Source organism: Monomorium pharaonis, chromosome 8, assembly GCF_013373865.1.
Source record: "Monomorium pharaonis isolate MP-MQ-018 chromosome 8, ASM1337386v2, whole genome shotgun sequence".
In the NCBI taxonomy this organism is placed as follows: Eukaryota; Metazoa; Arthropoda; class Insecta; order Hymenoptera; family Formicidae; genus Monomorium; species Monomorium pharaonis.
In genome coordinates this window covers 21330257-21347392 of record NC_050474.1, presented here as the reverse complement: position 1 = coordinate 21347392, position 17136 = coordinate 21330257, and the positions used below count along the sequence as shown (strand labels likewise).

The window sequence follows — 17136 nt, the reverse complement described above, 5'->3', positions numbered from 1 at the left end:
TCCGGCGCAGCGCAACGCCGCAACATGGTGGCGGCCGTAGTGCCCGGGGAGTGTTGACGCGAGGAGAGGCTTTACTGCCGCTGACGGCGACAACAACGACGACGAGGTGGTCGAAGATCCGCGCGAGAAGTATGTCCGCTAATCCTGAGCACGGCGAGAGCACGAGTGGCTGCCGAGAGTGAAAGGGGTGACGGTAACGTCACGCGCACCCGTGACAATCGGCGAGGTGGTAGCTCGCACAGTACCACACACGAAAAGAGACCCCCGTGGGGTCGTGGACGATGCTGCCGATTGATCTTTCGATGTCGGACGAGCGGCGGACTCGCGGCGACGTTGCCCGAGTCGCCGGCGTCGGCTGGTTGATGAGGTACGTGCTCCTGCTGCTGGGTCTCTTCGCGGTTGTCCAGTTGACGCCGTCGGCGCTCGCCGGCGATACCCTGGGTAATCCGTACAAAATACTAGGCGTGTCGAAGCGTGCAACGATCCAGGAAATCCGGAAGGCGTACAAGAACCTCGCCAAGGAATGGTGAGTGGTGTACCTCTGTGTCAATCTGTCTATGTGCTACTTTTTGCTTTAGAACATAAATATATGTTCTATATATATTTTCTCAGGCATCCAGATAAAACTGATCATCCGATGGCTGAAGAGAAATTTGTCGAGATAACAAAAGCTTATGAGGTAAATTACTGTTTTATCTATAAAACGATACATGAAATAAGAACAAGATAACAAGGGAAGATTATTAACTGCCACATCAAATTATTTAGCTTTTAACAGATCCAGAAAGAAGGAGAAACTTTGATAACCATGGAATTACGGAAGAGAGTCTCCGGCAAAGGAGAGACAATAGTCACTTCAATGTCCTCGATCCATTGGAAGAATTGTTCACTGGTAACTTTAAATTCCACTATCAAAGCAGTGACAACACTCTGTTCCATAAAATGAGCATCACGTATCGGTATGTATCTCTCACATGTAATGTTTTTCTCTTTTTCTTTCCAATGGGAAAGGAAGACAAATAAAATGTAGTGCAAGAAGTTTAGCTAAAAAAAATTAGCTTAATGTCTTATCATTGTTGCAAATATTAAATCTTGTAAATTGCAGATCATTCGAGAATGTAATAGTACCGAAAACTTACCGTATACCATATTTAATCTTATTCTACTCCGACTGGTGCTACATGTGTCTCCAAGTGGAACCTACTTGGAGACGATTGATCGACGAATTGGAACCTCTGGGACTTGGTTTGGCTACAGCGCATGCTAAAAAGGAGTCTACCCTGGCGAGAAGACTTGGCGTCCACTCTATTCCATGTCTCGTTGTCATTGTGGACGGGCGCACTAGCATCTACAAGGAATCTCTATTTAGTATTCAGAAAGTTGTTGGTACGTTGGTGCTTTTAAAACGTTATGTACTTTGTCTTTCGTTCGCCCTCTCTTTTTACAATCACAGACTGCAAACTAATAAATTGTTTGCTTGCAGAATTTGTACGAAGTAGACTACCATATAGATTAATAAGTACTATTAGTGATACCAATGTAGATAATTTCCTATCGGGTTGGACGGATAATCGAATACGTGCTTTGATATTTGAAAAGAGAGACTTCATTCGTTTGCGATATTTGCTTACGTCTTTTTACTACAGAGATCGAGTAGCTTTCGGCTTCGTCCAGGTAAATATTTTATAATTATTTTATAATCAAATATTATATAATTATAGTATTGTGTTAATTTGAAATTATTCTTTAATTATTATTTTTTATATTTTTTTAATAGATTGGCTTACCAGAGACCGAGAACATAACAACAAAATACAAAATCTCAGGAGAATTGGATACTTTACTGCTCTTCAACGAAAATTCGGAAAAACCTATGGCGTCTATTAGTATGAAAGACATTTCCAGCGAAACCATGCATAATGTTATTGCTAATAATAAGTTTCTCGTATTACCTAGACTTTCGAATCAAGCTATGTTGGATTCTATATGTCCGCCTGAATGGCTGAGACCACAAAAGCGGTTGTGCGCCGTTTTAATTTCGCAGCAAAATAGTCCCATGCACGACATGGCTAGACACAAGTTTAGACAGGCAGCATTAGAGTCTTCTTATAGGTAATATCTAATTCTTATTTAATACGTTAATATGATTGTTTATATATATATTTTTTTATATTTAAAATAGCATTATATAATTTAGTAATAGAGGTACATAATATTAGTTTCTGTGTTTTAAATTTATTTAATAATATTTGCAGCACGGAACGTGTCAGGTATGCATATGTATTCAAAGATACACAACCTGAATTTGTATCAGCATTATTAGCTGGTGAAGGCAGCCCAATGGAACCTCTATTACATATTGTCATCATATGGAGACGAGATGCCAATCACCTGAAGTACGAGTGGCTTCCTCATGGATGGGTCGAGGCCGTTCAAGACGATCGTATATGGAACGAGACACGAAGACACTTAGAGAAAACTATACAAAGGCTGTTACGCGCCACTGAAGCTTTACCATACGCTGCTGTCGTAGGAGAATTAGCGGATGAACATGCACAGGTATGTGTCCGCAGTAATTGCAGTATTCTTTATTGGTATATTATTAGTATATTATACTATATTATTAATTTTTCACTATATTATTTTCCAGGGTACTGTAGACAGATTAATAGGAAGGGCATTATTAGCAGTAGATTATATTTCCGATAATCTGACGAAAGAGCAAATTTTGCCTTTGATATCAGTACTAGTAACTCTCATGTTAATAGGAGTTGCAGGGTATGGAATGTCGTACCTAGTGTAAGTATAACAAAAAAAAATGCAAAGTAACGTAGTACGCTTCTCTGACTTTTTTCTATTTTAACATCGCTGATTCAAGTTCCGCGATATTATATTAATGTTTATACATAGATTTGTGTTGTCCTATGTTTTACATCTAGTAAGCTAGAAGAAGCAAGTGTCCAGGCTGAGCGTGACCAATGCAAGGATAGCAATGCGAAATCACAGCCGTCGCAGCCGCAACTACGATTGCATGAATTACGCGCGGAGAAATACAACGGATTAGTTCGGCTTTTGAAACCAGGATGTCGAACCATTATTCTACTGATTGACGCTCAAAGCCGGTTAAAGTTATTACCAGCTTTTCATAGAGCCGTGTGGCCTTATAGGTACGCCTTATTCAATAGCATTTTCTATTTTAACAAAATTTTAATATAGTTAATATTCTGTATATAATGAAATCGTAAATTGTTTTTTGTTTTCAGAAAGAATAAAACGCTTATGTTCGCACATATGTCATTAGAAAGAGGTCTTGATTGGTATAAGAAATTATTATTTCTCACTTTAATGGAGCAGAAGGATTTAAATATAAATGCAAAAAATTGCGTCGGGACGGTTCTGTCCTTAAATGGACATCGAAAGTATTTCTGCATGTACCATGCCAAACATCCGGAATGTAAGGGTAAAGGTTCTAAGGTGCATATCAAAATATCTGAATGTCGCTAAAGCTACGTTATCTAGTACTCAAATAACTGTATTATATTATAGCGCATTAAAAAGATGACCAAGCGACTTGTCCAAAAACCGGAGGATCCAGAAGCAGGCGCTTTTATCGGTTTTGACAGTTCCAATGAATCTGATGTGTCTCAAGACGAGGTATACAATGTCATGCGCGATTGTAAACATTCCTGATTTTTAACAACTAATTGTATTATTAACAATGATTGTTTTTTGTAGGGTGGAAGTAACATTTTATATCAAGACAACCTTTTAGATGGATTACCTATGTGGCTCGATAGATTGTTCGAAGGATCAACGCATCGTTATTATGTAAATTATTGGCCCGAGTTCACTGCCAAGTAAAAGGAAGAGGAGAAATTTTTTTTCTAGACGTGTAGAGGAGACTGTGGCACCTAGGGACATATATATTGGAATATACTGTTTATTTTCCTAACACTAGTGAAAGTCTCAAGTTTCTACTTTATATTGTCTCAGTTGTTACTTGTTTACGATCTGTTAGGTACACGTCCTGCCGAGACATTTAAGTCTAGATTTATCTAGAAATAACCGTTAACAAGGTGATGTCGTAAGTATTTTTTTTTAAATTAATTATATCATAATTTTTTAATATAAACATATTTTATTTAATTTCTTTAACAAAAAAAAGAAATTTTAGATGCACTGACATTTTATATAATTTTAGCTCTTAATACAATTTGATTTCAAGAAACGTGTACCTCTGGAATGTATATAATACTTTTTTTCTTTTTATTTGTAGATCATAATGCAATCCGAAAACATAAACATAAACGATACAAATGTGCATAGATAATATAAATGAGATGGCAATTTCAGATATTTTACATTATGAATATTCTATGGAAACAGCTGCCTTCATCTATGGACTTGAAGTAGATTATTTAATAATGTTTTTTCATACAATTATTTTGGGCAAAGTAATTAAAGACTCAATTGAAGGAGGTCTTTCTCGATGAGATGTCATTTCTATTATATTTAAAAATGTGTCATCAAGATCATTGTGTTTGCTTGGTGTGCTTTGAAGAATATTTACCACTTTTACTTTATACTTTTATCAAATGTAACAATATAACGTATTCACAACATTGGGATATACATCGGAAGACGGATAAATCTACAAAAAATCAATTTCTGAAGAAAAACAATAACGAAATTTCTAAATTATTTGCGACAGATTGCTTAAAAATATCTCTTATTAAAAATTTATTTAAAAGATCATTATATCTTGATGAAGATATTCACGAAGGTCCACGAATACATTTGTACCCAAGAAAGTTTAGGCATTCACAATGTTTACTTGATTTTAGCAAATGTATATTTGAAATTAAGGAAAAGAAGAAATTGAAAAAGATAAAAAAATATATTTAAAAAATTAAGTATCACAGTCTCCTCTATACTTTAGTGATAAAGGAAAGTGATAAAGAACAAGGTTTGCCTAGTCAACGGAATATTATTGCCATCGGGATATACTGTGATTCGAATGGACACAGATGCAACTCTGTATAAAGACAAAACATATTCATTACTTATGCTAAGTACCGTTTATAAACATATTTACAGTTTCCTGCATTTTAACATTTTTAGATTGGTCTTTAAGTATTGTTAAAGAGAAAGTATGTTATAAAAAGTTATATAGCAGGTAAGGAGGGAGAATAAAATTATTGCTGATGTGGGACTCGATTCTCTAATATAAATCAAGTTTTCTATATACTACTACTACTATAACTACTTTATTCGTTTCTATGTATAACTCGGAATACTCTTTCTAGAAATTCTAGAATATTTCCGAATTACATAGAGTCCTCGAAATTGCTTGTATCTAGTCAACACGTTACCAAAATTTAACAGTATTGCACAATGTACAAGCAAATAGATCATTTATATTTCCTCAGATATATGATTACGAGATCGCGATCGATTGCGATTATCGTTGCATTGTGAATATGTTAATTCCTTATAACATTGTAATGATCTATACGAGCTATTTTTAGTGCCGTAAAAAAATGTAAATCCGTATATGTTCATGTACGTAATATCTGTCGCTTGTTCGCCCTACGTTTATTAGTATCGCCATTATACAAACATATTTCTCGAATCCGAATATCAGTATATCTATTTACAGAATTATTACATATCTATTTACAGAATTTATACTTTATCAATACAGTTACCGTAAAATTGATATTTGTAGGAGCGAACCCAAATGCTAAAAAATAAGAGTGTTGTTAAAAATATAATCCGCGCGCTCTTATCCAGACTTATATACATCTATTATTTTATTTTTAATTGTTCTACGTTTGTACTCATCCCTTAAAAATTGTACATATTTTAAATAACGTGTATTACTAAAAATGTATATTATTTATTTAAATAATGTACATATACATATGTGCATATATTGTTTAAGTACATTTATTTGGTTAAAGTATTCAGTATCGGTATTAGAAACAGATATTTACTTTTCTCAAATATGTAATCCTTTTTTATGAAGCGACAAATCTAGGTACCTTGTATCTTTTATATATTTCCTTATTATACAAGAAACTATTAGAATGTACTAAACATGTATTATAGACATGCGATAATCATATTGTTGAAATTGCAAATTATGTGAGCTCAATTGTTTATACTTTACATCCTTATATGAAGATTAAAATTGGCAAACAGATATAAACATGGAGTAATATTTCTACCCTAATAACATTCTTGATAATTCTGAGTTATAATTACTATCATATGAATATTGTTACATTTAAGTAGAGTTTAATAATGTTCATAAATATAGAAATATATATTTGCGAGTATCACTTTTGCGGTAACTATGAAATGTTTTAAGTTGCTGCTTGTTTTTTGTAAGTATTATGTGATATAACAGACTTTCGAACTAGTTTTGCGAGATATGCACTATAATATACACATTTGTTATGTCCCTCGCAAAAACATTTCGATTGTAAGAAAACGATATATCTAGAAATGTTTGTTAACAAAGCGTGTAATTTATTGTACGTTATTCGTATTAGAGTATGTATATATATATACGTACGTACTTAATTCTTATATGTTGGCTATATACTTGTGTGTAATCGCTATTTATACTTTTGGACTTATATAATTTCAGTTTGGGATATAGGATCCGCTAAAAGAAATAAAATGGATTGCGCATTATCACATTGATACTTTATTTCGTTAAGGAACATTTACGCTGAAGTTCTGGAAATACTTCGTACATTAATACTTCAAATATATCCTGTAAAAAAGCAATTAGTAAATTGTAAAAATCTTTACATACATATTGTGAAATGAAACAATATACAAGTATATCAACTTACATAAAATAATTGTTTATTCAGATTGACGTTCTGCAGGGAATCGAAAACTTTAATCGCGCCACGTTGAGCACTTTGTGTTCCCACTAGATTCGTCAATACTTCAGGTACATTATTGAGAAATTGTCTGCGCGCCTCACCTCGCGTTTTCAATTTCTCTTCATCAGTACGAGAAACAGTCTCAGACACTAATTGTCCATTGGGCCACCACGATCTCGTAAACAATTGTATGTAGTAATGAAGCATTGGTTCGGAAAAAACCCATGCAACGGTATCTCTGATTTGTCTGCAAATTAACAATATTAATGTATCTTGGAAATATCTTTATTACTAACATTTAAATATTTAAATATTAAAAATTAGTATTTATATAAAATAATCTAAGAAAGAGTATATAAATTCTTGTAAAGCAAATAAAATTTTACGTGATACTTCACCTATTTATGGTACGCCCATAAGTAATTTGTACGAAGGTGATAAGAGACCGTCTGAGCCAACGAAATACTCCTCTTAAATCGAAAACTTCACCAAGAAGCGTATACAACGGCTCCGCGATTGCATCCTTGCTGGCGTTTAGATAGCTGTCCGTGCCAGTACGACCCGTCTCGCTATCATCCAATAACAATGAATAATCTTCCTCATCTTCTTTGTCGCGTAGCTCGGTGCTGCCGACAGATCTGTCATAGAGATTCACAGAATCAGCAAAATAGATCAATAATCGTGCGACGAAAATAGTGATCCATACGTTTTAAATAACGTGGACAAAGAAAAACGAGATTTTTTAGGAGACGGTGCCACCACGGCTTTAAGATGCTCTGAGCTTGGACTGAGAAAAGTATACAATGCTTCACTTTGATTAAGCCTCTCGTCCTCTAGGACAAACTGTAAGAATAGATAAAGCGAATAGCATTATTAAAACAAATCACTTCGAGATTCATGTTTAAAAAAAAACCTACATTCAAATATTTTTGTATCTGCATCTTGGCTTTCTCAAGAGTGCTCTTGTCGGATTTTCCGAAAAATTTTAATGGCTGTGAAGGTAAATCCAGGCTTTTAACATTAGAACATAACTGACGTAATTTCCTGTGAAGATCTTGAAAATCTTGCAGTTTTCTCAACACTACCCATCCACTGGATATGCTTTCATCGTTGTCTTCATCCTCTGCCATGTGAACAACTAGTACAAATTGCGGAGGATCCCCATTATCAGGCATCTATTTAGCAGGGAAATCACAAGAAAATCATAAATGTATATAGAAAAAAAAGTTCATAATAGATTACCTCTGCACTCTGCACGTCGGCTCTCCAATGACCCAGATGTTCAGCCCACATTTCCGTATGATTTAAATGCGCCTCCAACTGTCGTTTTTCGCCTTGCAACCATTCAACCTCTTTTGCCAATATGCTGAGTACTTTGCTCTCGGGCTTGAGAGAGGATTTCAGCGCTTGCAGAGCTTGCATTTTATTATTTAATTTTTCATGCAGCTGATCTAGTTTGCTACGAGCGTAGTTAGATCGTTCGCCAACGAGTAAGGTCGAGGACTCCGACAATGTACCATCAACGATCTCGCGATCTTCAACCATATCTAAGCATGACGAAAAGTTATAATTATATTATTTGTAATGTATACAATTTCATGTTTATAAATTCTCATATCCAATTGTATTAAAATTAAAATAAATTTTTACTAAATAAAATCTAATTTAATATATATTGACCTTCGGCTCTCTCATTGAGTAATGCTTCCTGCATGTTTTTATATTGTTCGCTAACGAGAAACGACGAATAATATTTCTCCTGGAGCGTCTTGACGACGTCATCTTGAACCTCATAAAACACGTTGGGTCCTGTATCGCCCAATAAAAAAGTCTCCATACGTTTTCGTACATTTTTATCCACCTTAATTTCAGCGGTGGGCGATCTGATGTAAGTGTAAAAGATCTCGGCTCCCAATTGATGCCAGTTGGATCGTTCTGCACCGCGTAATTCTTGCACCGCCGCCCAGTAACCGATCAATCCTTGACTAGCAACCTGTTCGAGAAATTGAGACAGATATCGTCGGCCAGTCACATTATCCAGAATAACTTGCAATGGAAGTACTCTGTTTTCTGTGATCTCTGCAGCATCGCAGATCTCCATATCCTGAAAGATATCAATATGAAGTATTGTTGCATTATCGCAATTTATAAAGAATTCGCAGTTTTCTATGCAACCTGACGTGGATATCCGTCCCATCCTAATGTTTGCATATGACACTCGCACGTGTTTTTAGCGTACGTCAGCTGACTGATGTATCTCTTAAGTTTTCTCGCGCGAATGGTATCGGAATTTCCGAGCGCGTTATTTTCAGGATCCAAACCTTGAGCTCGTTTTACGTTTTGCACCGTGGTGGCCTGCATAATCTCGGTAACAATATTGTATCTGATATGTTTAAGAACCTCTAAATCCTTGGTGCCTTTGATCATACGAATAAAGTCCTCAAACGATTCCGCGTACTCATACGTTTTCCTATGCATTGCTTCCGCGAGCTGCTGTTGATCGATGTACGTCAGAATCTTCTGATTGATATAATCTGGATCTGTGATTAAATCTATTGCCGGTTTTAAAACTAAAAGAAAAAATAAATAAATAAATGAGAAATAAATAAGCTGTACAATTGATATTTTTCATAAAGAAAAATAATTATGCCTACTTTTACATGTGAGAACCTCTCTTAGAAGAAACTTTATTGGAGAAAGGGAATAACTACGTGGTAAGAGAAACAGGATGTAAAGTTCGCTGATCTTCCTCAAATATTCCAGCTCAGCAACAGGTGACATCAAATGCGCTGACAAAATAAACACAGGGTCCTCTCCCTCTGACCTAAATGCGACAAATGAATCAAGTTGCTTCTCGCCTCGTTTCTTGAACACGTTCCAATGAAAAGACGCTTACGAGGCTGCTTGAGCTATCCTGATCTTCTCGAAGTGAAAGGTAAGTTTATTCACTATGTTGCATACCACTAATTTAGTGTGATCAATACGTGACAGACGATCGTGTAAGCTTTGTATTGCACCCCACATATCTTGCTTCATATTATCTATCAGCTGTTCTGAGCCAAAGGCCAGATCGTTCAACCAAAAACCAACAAAGTCCTGAAAGATCAAATCCAGGAGATTCTGCAGGGCACTATCCACTAGACGAGTAAAGACAACAGGGTAACGTGTATGCTTTCTAGTACTAGTCGATTTGGGTTTATATCCCTTCTGAAAGGACAACAAAATTAAGAGTAAACCGTGACAACAATTAATGCACTGCGTGCATTGCGTTACATACCATCAACATGTTGTGGAAGGCGTCCATCTCCGCAGTGGTCCTAACGGTACCAGAGCCGGTTTGGTGTTTGGGCGATAGTGCTATGTTGATCAGTATCATGATTAACGGGCCGACAAGCAGACAGGAGCAAGTTAACACAATGTAGAGGCAACAACACTGGATCCAGGTCCAGTTCATAACAATTCCCAGGCTCATTACAATCAACGACATGACGCAAACAACGACAGGGGTGACCATGGTTCTTCCCTAATTAAATCGACAATGCGGCGAAATGACGATGCTTATATCAGCAGATGTGTACACCCAGCAATACTTTTTAATCTCGCCGCACTGATAACACGAAACAATACAGAGGACCTCGCCATTTTTAAATATCTTGCGTTTCGCACTTTGCCTTTGCGCTCGATCTTGTGCCGAGGCTACGGTCATCTCGCGAGAAAAGGGAAGAACTATAACTTGGCTCTTCAAAAGAAAATTCGTAGATAACAGAGATGAGAAATTTAACCTCCAAAGTTTCTCTCCGATAAATAAAAAAGATCAATTAATGCTCTTTTTTTCTCTCTCATCTGTATTATTTATTTAATATCGTTAAATAAGATTAATAACATTACTATAATATTTATTAGCTATTATATAAACAATCTTATTAAGTCTTAATTTAATAAAAACGTAAAGATTTCTTATGATCTTATAATTTAAAAAAAAATTAGGTTAGAAAAAATGATGAATAATTCTTACAGAGTTTCTCATTACGAAAGGCCGCAATTCTTCGTAGAAACTTTCGTAAATTCCAACTGGAAATGCTACAGAAATATTAAAAAAAAAAGACTACATCGCGAATTTTATGCAGATACCTCGATTTCCGAAATTTGCACAATTGCGGGCGAGAGCGATAAAGTCGCCGGAGAGGTAAATCGTCGGACGCGAAAAAAACAGAGTAATCGTAGGTAGTGAAAAAATCTCTTTCCACCCAATTTCTTTCTCGCGAGGTTATAGAGACGAGGGGACTGACGAAATCGACCTTGCGTCGCGTCCCAACGGCCTAGTTGTGATTGTGACATTGCAGCTGCTTTTTCGCAACACTGTTCGCGCCGAAGATAAGAGGAGATCGCCGATTCGGTGAACACCAAGCGTGTCTACCTTCGAAACGGCGCCGAGCATTAAAATCATATGCTCCAGTTAATGCGGCTTTAACAGTTAAACAGGCATCGCGCTTTCTACACTTTAAATAATTATTTCATTACAATGATTTTCTTAATTATATTATTAATTTATAACAATAATAATTATTAAGTTAATTATTAAATTATTTAATTAAATATTAGTAATTATTATATATATATATATATATATATATATATATTTCTTGCCTTCTCTATCTGAAATTACTGACGTTCAACTTTTGTTTGGTTAAATTTCTGGCTTAAATAATTTATTTTTATTGAATCTGTAAAAAATTAAAATCGATTTGCCAATTACAATTAATTTTGCGTTACAATTGCAAAATTTTAATCATCAAATGCACGAATGCGCATTTCTTTCTTTTTCAGACGGTTTTAGACAAGAGTAAATAAAATTTCATTTCAAATTTTCCGCTAATTTACTTCCTGTATATCGTGCGCTCCTAATATCGCGAACTTAGCTCTTGAAATCCGAATGCGCGACTTATTTCAGTTCAATTGCGCTCCCGGGAGAAGCGGGAATTTTGAATTGAATAATCTCCTTGTAACCTCCTCGCGATTCCTGCTCCCCTGATAACTTCGACGATTTTTCGAAGGTATCGAGAGCACGTGTTCCCGCTCTCGCCTAACCTCTTATATAATTGTTATGGAATAGGTGACGAATTTATGTAAATACCAAGATATTTCAGTATATGTACAAAATAATATATAATGTAGCGTAATGTATAACATATATATTTATTTATAGAATAATGCATATTAGAATACATATTATTTTATATTTAAAACTAACATTTTATATATATATTATACATCTCTATTATTCCTACTTTATAGTATTGCATTTTCTGGATTGCATTCTTTCTGATCATAATTTATCGACGTTAATATTTCACAGGCACACGAAACAGTGTAATTTATTACTTTTCCTGACAAAACTAAAACAAAACTAAAATAAAAGGATCTAAAAATGTCGCTATAGACACTGCGTTAAATTGAACGCGTTCCGTAATTTCTTCAAATTAAGTTTTATAGACTCGAAAGATCTAATATCTTATCGAACGACGTGTGAAACTAAAGTTGGTATTTAAATGTTTAAATCTTCATGTTTTCAGGTCTAACATTAATTTCTTTACACTTAAATGTTACATTTTCATACATTTTTTTTTGCCCCAATATTAATTTTTTAATATTTTAGCTCCGGTCTTGGTTTTTTCAAGAAATTGCAAGCCCCGCAATTGCTTTCTGAAGGTGAAGTCTTTCAACCTTGAAGATCTTTATTATCCGCGCGATTGGCGAAACTTGAGAAGAAAATCACATTCACCCACTAATTTGCGTGCAATCGTAGTTACTTTCAACTCTTCAGGTGAGGGCCAAGTACCTCGAGGGTCGCGAAACGCAAGGATGGAAGCGAGCGAGCAGACGTCGCGGCGTTATCGCGCGTCGTGGATCTCCTATACGTCACACCGGGATACGTATAAAATGTCGACGTGAGCGAGATTTTTAGCTCTTTTGTCAGACGTACATCGCCGCGCGATATCGTCGACGATGGGCCGACAACGTTGGATCTTTGTCACGGCGATTCTCGCTGTTGGTTGCTGCCTCTCGCTGGCGAATGGGTTCGTTAAGCCCGACGACAATCCCGACATCGAACTCACCACGGTGAGTATCTCATCTTCACAATTACTTTGTAGTACGATCGTTGTAACATAACGAACTTCTCGTACGAAGTGCACCGCAACAACGGAGGAAGGGAATCTTGAATGTCATCAGTTAAAGTTGCTTGTGTAATTACCGTCGCCTTCCATTTATCTTGAATATAATCTTGAACAAAAAAAGAAAGTAAAAGTACAAATGCCAAAGAAATTAATATATCTTGTATCGATCGATATTCGTAATTGATTCTTATATTTAAAACCACTTTAAGAACTGTCTTCAGATAGTCAAATCTGTCAAGGCATGCAAATGTGTAATGCAATATTACATTAGTAGAAATTTAGTAAAACCCGAATACAATCAACCATTTCTCTAATATCGTTAGAAATGTATTATAAAAGAAGCAAATCTTACATGATGATATCATGATAATAAGATGTGCTATATTTCTGTTATATTATAGCTCATAATAGCAGAAACTAAGCTTGAAGATGACATAATGGATAGAGATCTGCTGTATAGAGGTGATTGTCAACATTTTGTTATGTGGGTCATGAACCAACCACAGAATCATATTAGCATCTCAAGACATTAATACTTAAGTCTTGAAATAAGAATCGATGAATACCAACCACAGAGCTATATTAGTATCTTAGTATATTACTTAAGAGGATCTTGAAATAAGAACCGATTATACTCGAACGTTTTTCGATTATCTTCTGAAATTTTACTTTTGTTAAAATTCATCTTATCTAATTTACTCAATTGATGCGTGAAACGGATGAGTTTAATATTCTTCGTTTATGCTTTTTGATAATTCAAGAAAAATTCTCGTATGTGTCACAACGCAGCCGGAACTGGTAACGAAATACGGATATCCCTTGGAGATTCACGATATCGTGACGAAGGACGGCTACACTCTTCAACTGCATCGAATACCGCATGGCCGAGACGATGAGAAGGAAGCGAAATCCACGATAAGAACGCCGATACTTTTGGTGCACGGTCTGGGAAGTAGTTCCGCCGATTGGATACTTATGGGTCCTGGAAGGTCTTTAGGTATATTAATTCTTATTCAGATTGTTAAAGCTATAAAAAAAATATTGCCAAAGAGTATAAGATGCAAAGGCAATCTTGATATTCGCTCGTACGTATTGGAATATAACGAGAAATTTCTTCTAGGATACATATTAGCTGATGCGGGTTATGATGTGTGGCTTGGAAATAACAGGGGCAACATTTACTCGAGAAACCATACTTCATTGTCGCCGACAGATCGAGCTTTCTGGAATTTTAGGTAACTAAAATATCGAGAACTAGGTAATTTTAACGAATAAGAGAAAAATGTTAATCATATAGAACCCTTGCACTGCATGAAATTTACTTATGTTTTTGCAATTTAAAATTCTAAATGAAAGTCGATATTTAATTAAATAAAAAAATGCTATACTAAAAATGTTAAAATATAAAGATATAATTATATTGCATACTTTAAATCTTATATTTATATTTTTTAAAGCAATATATTTCAATACATTTTAAATATATTTCAAATTTAAGATTTAGAGGACTAAAGCCCATTTCTACCAATGTAGATTAACTTTAATCTCGGATTAACTCACTCTTTATCTCTTTCTAATTTTTGGAACTAGAATGAGATAACAAGTAAATTAAACCGAGATTAAAGTTAATCTACGTTGGTAGAAACGGGCCTAAGAATGACAAAAATTACCAAAGTTTATATGTTTTAGTTACCATGAACTTGGTATCTACGACCTTCCCGCGATGATCGATTACGTTTTACACATGACGAGACACGAAAAGATCTACTATGTCGGCCATTCGGAAGGTACCACGCAGTTCTGGGTGATGGCGTCAGAAAAGCCCGAGTACAACTCGAAAATTATTTTGATGATTGGCTTAGCGCCCGCTGCCTTCAGCGGCAACATTCGCGGACCGATTAAGAAACTCGCCAAGCTGACGTACTTCGGCGTGGTGAGATAACTCGAATCAAGCATTTTATTCTTTAAGATCGAGTACCGAATTTGCGATGATCCCTTTTATTTCTTTTACAGTGGGTCGGTGAAACTTTCGGCTATCCGGAATTCCGTTCGCGATCCGACTGGGGAAAATTCGTGTCGAATCTATTCTGCCAGAGAGCGGCGTCCACGCAATTCATTTGTAGCAATATCCTGTTTCTGGTCACAGGATTCAGTCGTGCGGAATTAAATACGGTAAGAGTAAACGACACACTTTTGTTTCGATTTCGATTTTTCTTCCGCTTCCTTCTTTTTCGTATTATTAATCGAGCTTCCTTTGTTGCGTTAGGAGAATCTGACGGTCATCATAGCTCACGTCCCCGCTGGAGCTTCCTGGAAACAATTCGTGCATTACGGTCAAGGATATATTAATGCAGGTAACATGATGACAATTATACAGAGAAGAAAAAAGATAAACATGCCAAGTGTATCATATACTATAATGTCGAATAATTTGAGACAGCTTCAAAAATGCTTTAGGACGGTTTAGACAATACGACTATGGTAACATCGACAAAAATCTTCAAATGTACAATTCAACGATACCGCCAGATTATCAACTAGAAAAAATTACGGCGCCGATCGCTCTTTTCAGTAGCGATAATGATTGGTTGGCGACTACAAAGGTATCTTATGTACAATCTAAAAAAAATTTTTTTTTGTAAAAATGTATTTTAATTGGGTTTTGCAAAACTTTATTTTTAAATATATAATTTCTTTGTTTATATGATCAAAATTTATTGAAGTTGATGATTGTTCGTTAATTTTATCTGTAATTTAATTCTTGTTCAAGGACGTGGAACTCTTGTCTATGAAGCTCAACAGCCTTGTGTTTCATTACAAAACTCCTGTTAATGCCACTTTTAATCACTACGATTTTATATGGGGGAAGTCCTCTCTGCAAATGGTGTCACGGCCTATTCTGCAACTGCTGGCTCAATATCAGTAGCGATATCTTCTGGATTAAAGAAAGAATATCTTTTCGACAGAAAGTTACACATACGTATAATGAATCGTTCTAATTTATTGTTGTTTTATTATTAGTATTATCATCATATAATACGTTGAGTTTACATATATAATCCGTATTTGTTTAATTTCACTTCCACTGCGTCAGATTATGTGGCGCTGCATCAATTCATTGCATCGTTAACGTAAAGTAACTGTTTATATACTCTCTTGATTATAATGTCTCTATATACATTTATACAAACTCCATCTTAATCAATCTGTGATCACTTGCGTAAGAAACTACATTCGCGATTATAATTTGTCGCATCCAGCCGCCTGTACAATTACAAACTTATACTCCTTCGCTAATCGCACTTGAGCATCGTCCGAGAAGATACTTAATCCGCTTCGAAAACTGTCCCGCTAAAACGTAAATGTGTCTATCTTGAAAGAAATAGACGCCGAAAAAAGTTTCGCTTTTCGCGGCTGATGCTTTAAGCGATCAATCCTGATTTACTTCAATGTACACCGTAATTAGAGTTATATGTTGCTTATGCTAACTTACACTTTAATCGTCTAGTGTAACTTCTTATCCATGCGGAAGTATGAACGGGCCAGTTCGCGAGTTACAGGATCAAACGATAACTTTATATGAATACTAAAAATTGTCCCGTGATACTGTAGATTAATTTAAATAAAATTTTAAAATAAATTTAATTTGAATAAAAAATGTGTTTCTTTAATTTGTTTCTTTACTTTAATTCCACGACATTGGATCGGAATAAGAAATGAATTAGAACATTCGCAGAACTGGCCCTGCATTATGTAGATATAATAATGTACATAGTTGTATGTTGCATGATATGTATTAGTTTAATTATGTTAGAATAGATCGGATGGATAGATCGGGAAGTTCCCCGTGTACGATTCGTATGAAAATTTATGAATCGCATTCGATCGCGACGAAGTCTCATTTATCACAACTGCAAATAAACACGACTTCACCGCTGTCAATGCACGCCGCATCGTTACGCTTGCATGATTGTATGCCGATGAAAAATTGCATAAACCATAATCAATACTTGAGCTCATGTGTTGGCCACTTGAGGTTTACCTAAAATGATATCTAT

General features: G+C 35.5%; 3 protein-coding genes across 7 annotated transcripts; 2 read left to right on the top strand and 1 right to left on the bottom strand.

Annotated features, from left to right (window-relative positions):
- Positions 1-39: 39 nt before the first annotated feature.
- LOC105832059 (dnaJ homolog subfamily C member 16) lies at positions 40-6702 on the top strand. Of its 2 annotated transcripts, XR_001138697.3 has the most exons (13): positions 40-526; positions 613-679; positions 769-959; positions 1106-1386; positions 1484-1674; positions 1778-2112; positions 2256-2559; positions 2651-2799; positions 2940-3167; positions 3264-3474; positions 3547-3654; positions 3736-4084; positions 4277-6702. XR_001138697.3 is itself a non-coding variant. In XM_012672670.3 (12 exons), exons 1-12 carry the CDS (start codon positions 282-284, stop codon positions 3859-3861), a joined length of 2436 nt encoding a protein of 811 aa, XP_012528124.1. In that variant the 5' UTR covers positions 40-281; the 3' UTR covers positions 3862-6702. The 2 variants fall into 2 exon arrangements, 1 of the variants encoding a protein (XP_012528124.1); XM_012672670.3 differs by having other exon boundaries at positions 3736-6702.
- On the bottom strand, positions 6693-11241 carry LOC105832057 (sorting nexin-25). 3 transcript variants are annotated; one of them, XM_012672668.3, is made up of 12 exons: positions 10918-11241; positions 10180-10641; positions 9799-10109; positions 9557-9726; positions 9078-9472; positions 8583-9006; positions 8145-8449; positions 7820-8077; positions 7609-7745; positions 7301-7540; positions 6867-7149; positions 6693-6784 (listed from the first exon to the last, which is right to left on the bottom strand). In XM_012672668.3, exons 2-12 carry the CDS (start codon positions 10414-10416, stop codon positions 6716-6718), a joined length of 2829 nt encoding a protein of 942 aa, XP_012528122.1. In that variant the 5' UTR covers positions 10417-10641; positions 10918-11241; the 3' UTR covers positions 6693-6715. The 3 variants fall into 3 exon arrangements, with proteins under 3 accessions (XP_012528122.1, XP_012528123.1, XP_012528121.1); XM_012672669.3 differs by lacking the exon at positions 10918-11241 and having other exon boundaries at positions 9799-10106; positions 10180-10788; XM_012672667.3 differs by lacking the exon at positions 10918-11241 and having other exon boundaries at positions 10180-10787.
- Positions 11242-11656: 415 nt separating this feature from the next.
- LOC105832066 (lipase 3) lies at positions 11657-16805 on the top strand. Of its 2 annotated transcripts, XM_012672689.3 has the most exons (8): positions 11658-13022; positions 13868-14075; positions 14199-14313; positions 14768-15011; positions 15092-15250; positions 15345-15432; positions 15536-15681; positions 15849-16805. In XM_012672689.3, the coding sequence occupies exons 1-8, from the start codon at positions 12909-12911 to the stop codon at positions 16002-16004; spliced, it is 1230 nt and encodes a 409-aa protein (XP_012528143.1). In that variant the 5' UTR covers positions 11658-12908; the 3' UTR covers positions 16005-16805. The 2 variants fall into 2 exon arrangements, with proteins under 2 accessions (XP_012528142.1, XP_012528143.1); XM_012672688.3 differs by having other exon boundaries at positions 11657-13022; positions 13868-14313.
- The last annotated feature ends 331 nt before the right edge of the window (positions 16806-17136 follow it).

What these genes read in the sequence shown, in the direction of transcription:
- LOC105832059 (XM_012672670.3), top strand. Translation starts at nt 282, where the DNA reads ATGCTGCCGATTGATCTTTCGATGTCGGACGAGCGGCGGACTCGCGGC. An exon ending in GCATTAGAGTCTTCTTATAG is followed by an intron (nt 2,113 to 2,255) that starts GTAATATCTAAT and finishes TAATATTTGCAG; the next exon opens with CACGGAACGTGTCAGGTATG. An exon ending in TATGGAATGTCGTACCTAGT is followed by an intron (nt 2,800 to 2,939) that starts GTAAGTATAACA and finishes TTTTACATCTAG; the next exon opens with TAAGCTAGAAGAAGCAAGTG.
- LOC105832057 (XM_012672668.3), bottom strand. Translation starts at nt 10,416, where the DNA reads ATGGTCACCCCTGTCGTTGTTTGCGTCATGTCGTTGATTGTAATGAGC. An exon ending in AGGATAGCTCAAGCAGCCTC is followed by an intron (nt 9,727 to 9,798) that starts GTAAGCGTCTTT and finishes TGTCGCATTTAG; the next exon opens with GTCAGAGGGAGAGGACCCTG. An exon ending in CCGACGTGCAGAGTGCAGAG is followed by an intron (nt 8,078 to 8,144) that starts GTAATCTATTAT and finishes CCTGCTAAATAG; the next exon opens with ATGCCTGATAATGGGGATCC.
- LOC105832066 (XM_012672688.3), top strand. Translation starts at nt 12,909, where the DNA reads ATGGGCCGACAACGTTGGATCTTTGTCACGGCGATTCTCGCTGTTGGT. An exon ending in CCGACATCGAACTCACCACG is followed by an intron (nt 13,023 to 13,867) that starts GTGAGTATCTCA and finishes GTCACAACGCAG; the next exon opens with CCGGAACTGGTAACGAAATA. An exon ending in ATTGGTTGGCGACTACAAAG is followed by an intron (nt 15,682 to 15,848) that starts GTATCTTATGTA and finishes TTCTTGTTCAAG; the next exon opens with GACGTGGAACTCTTGTCTAT.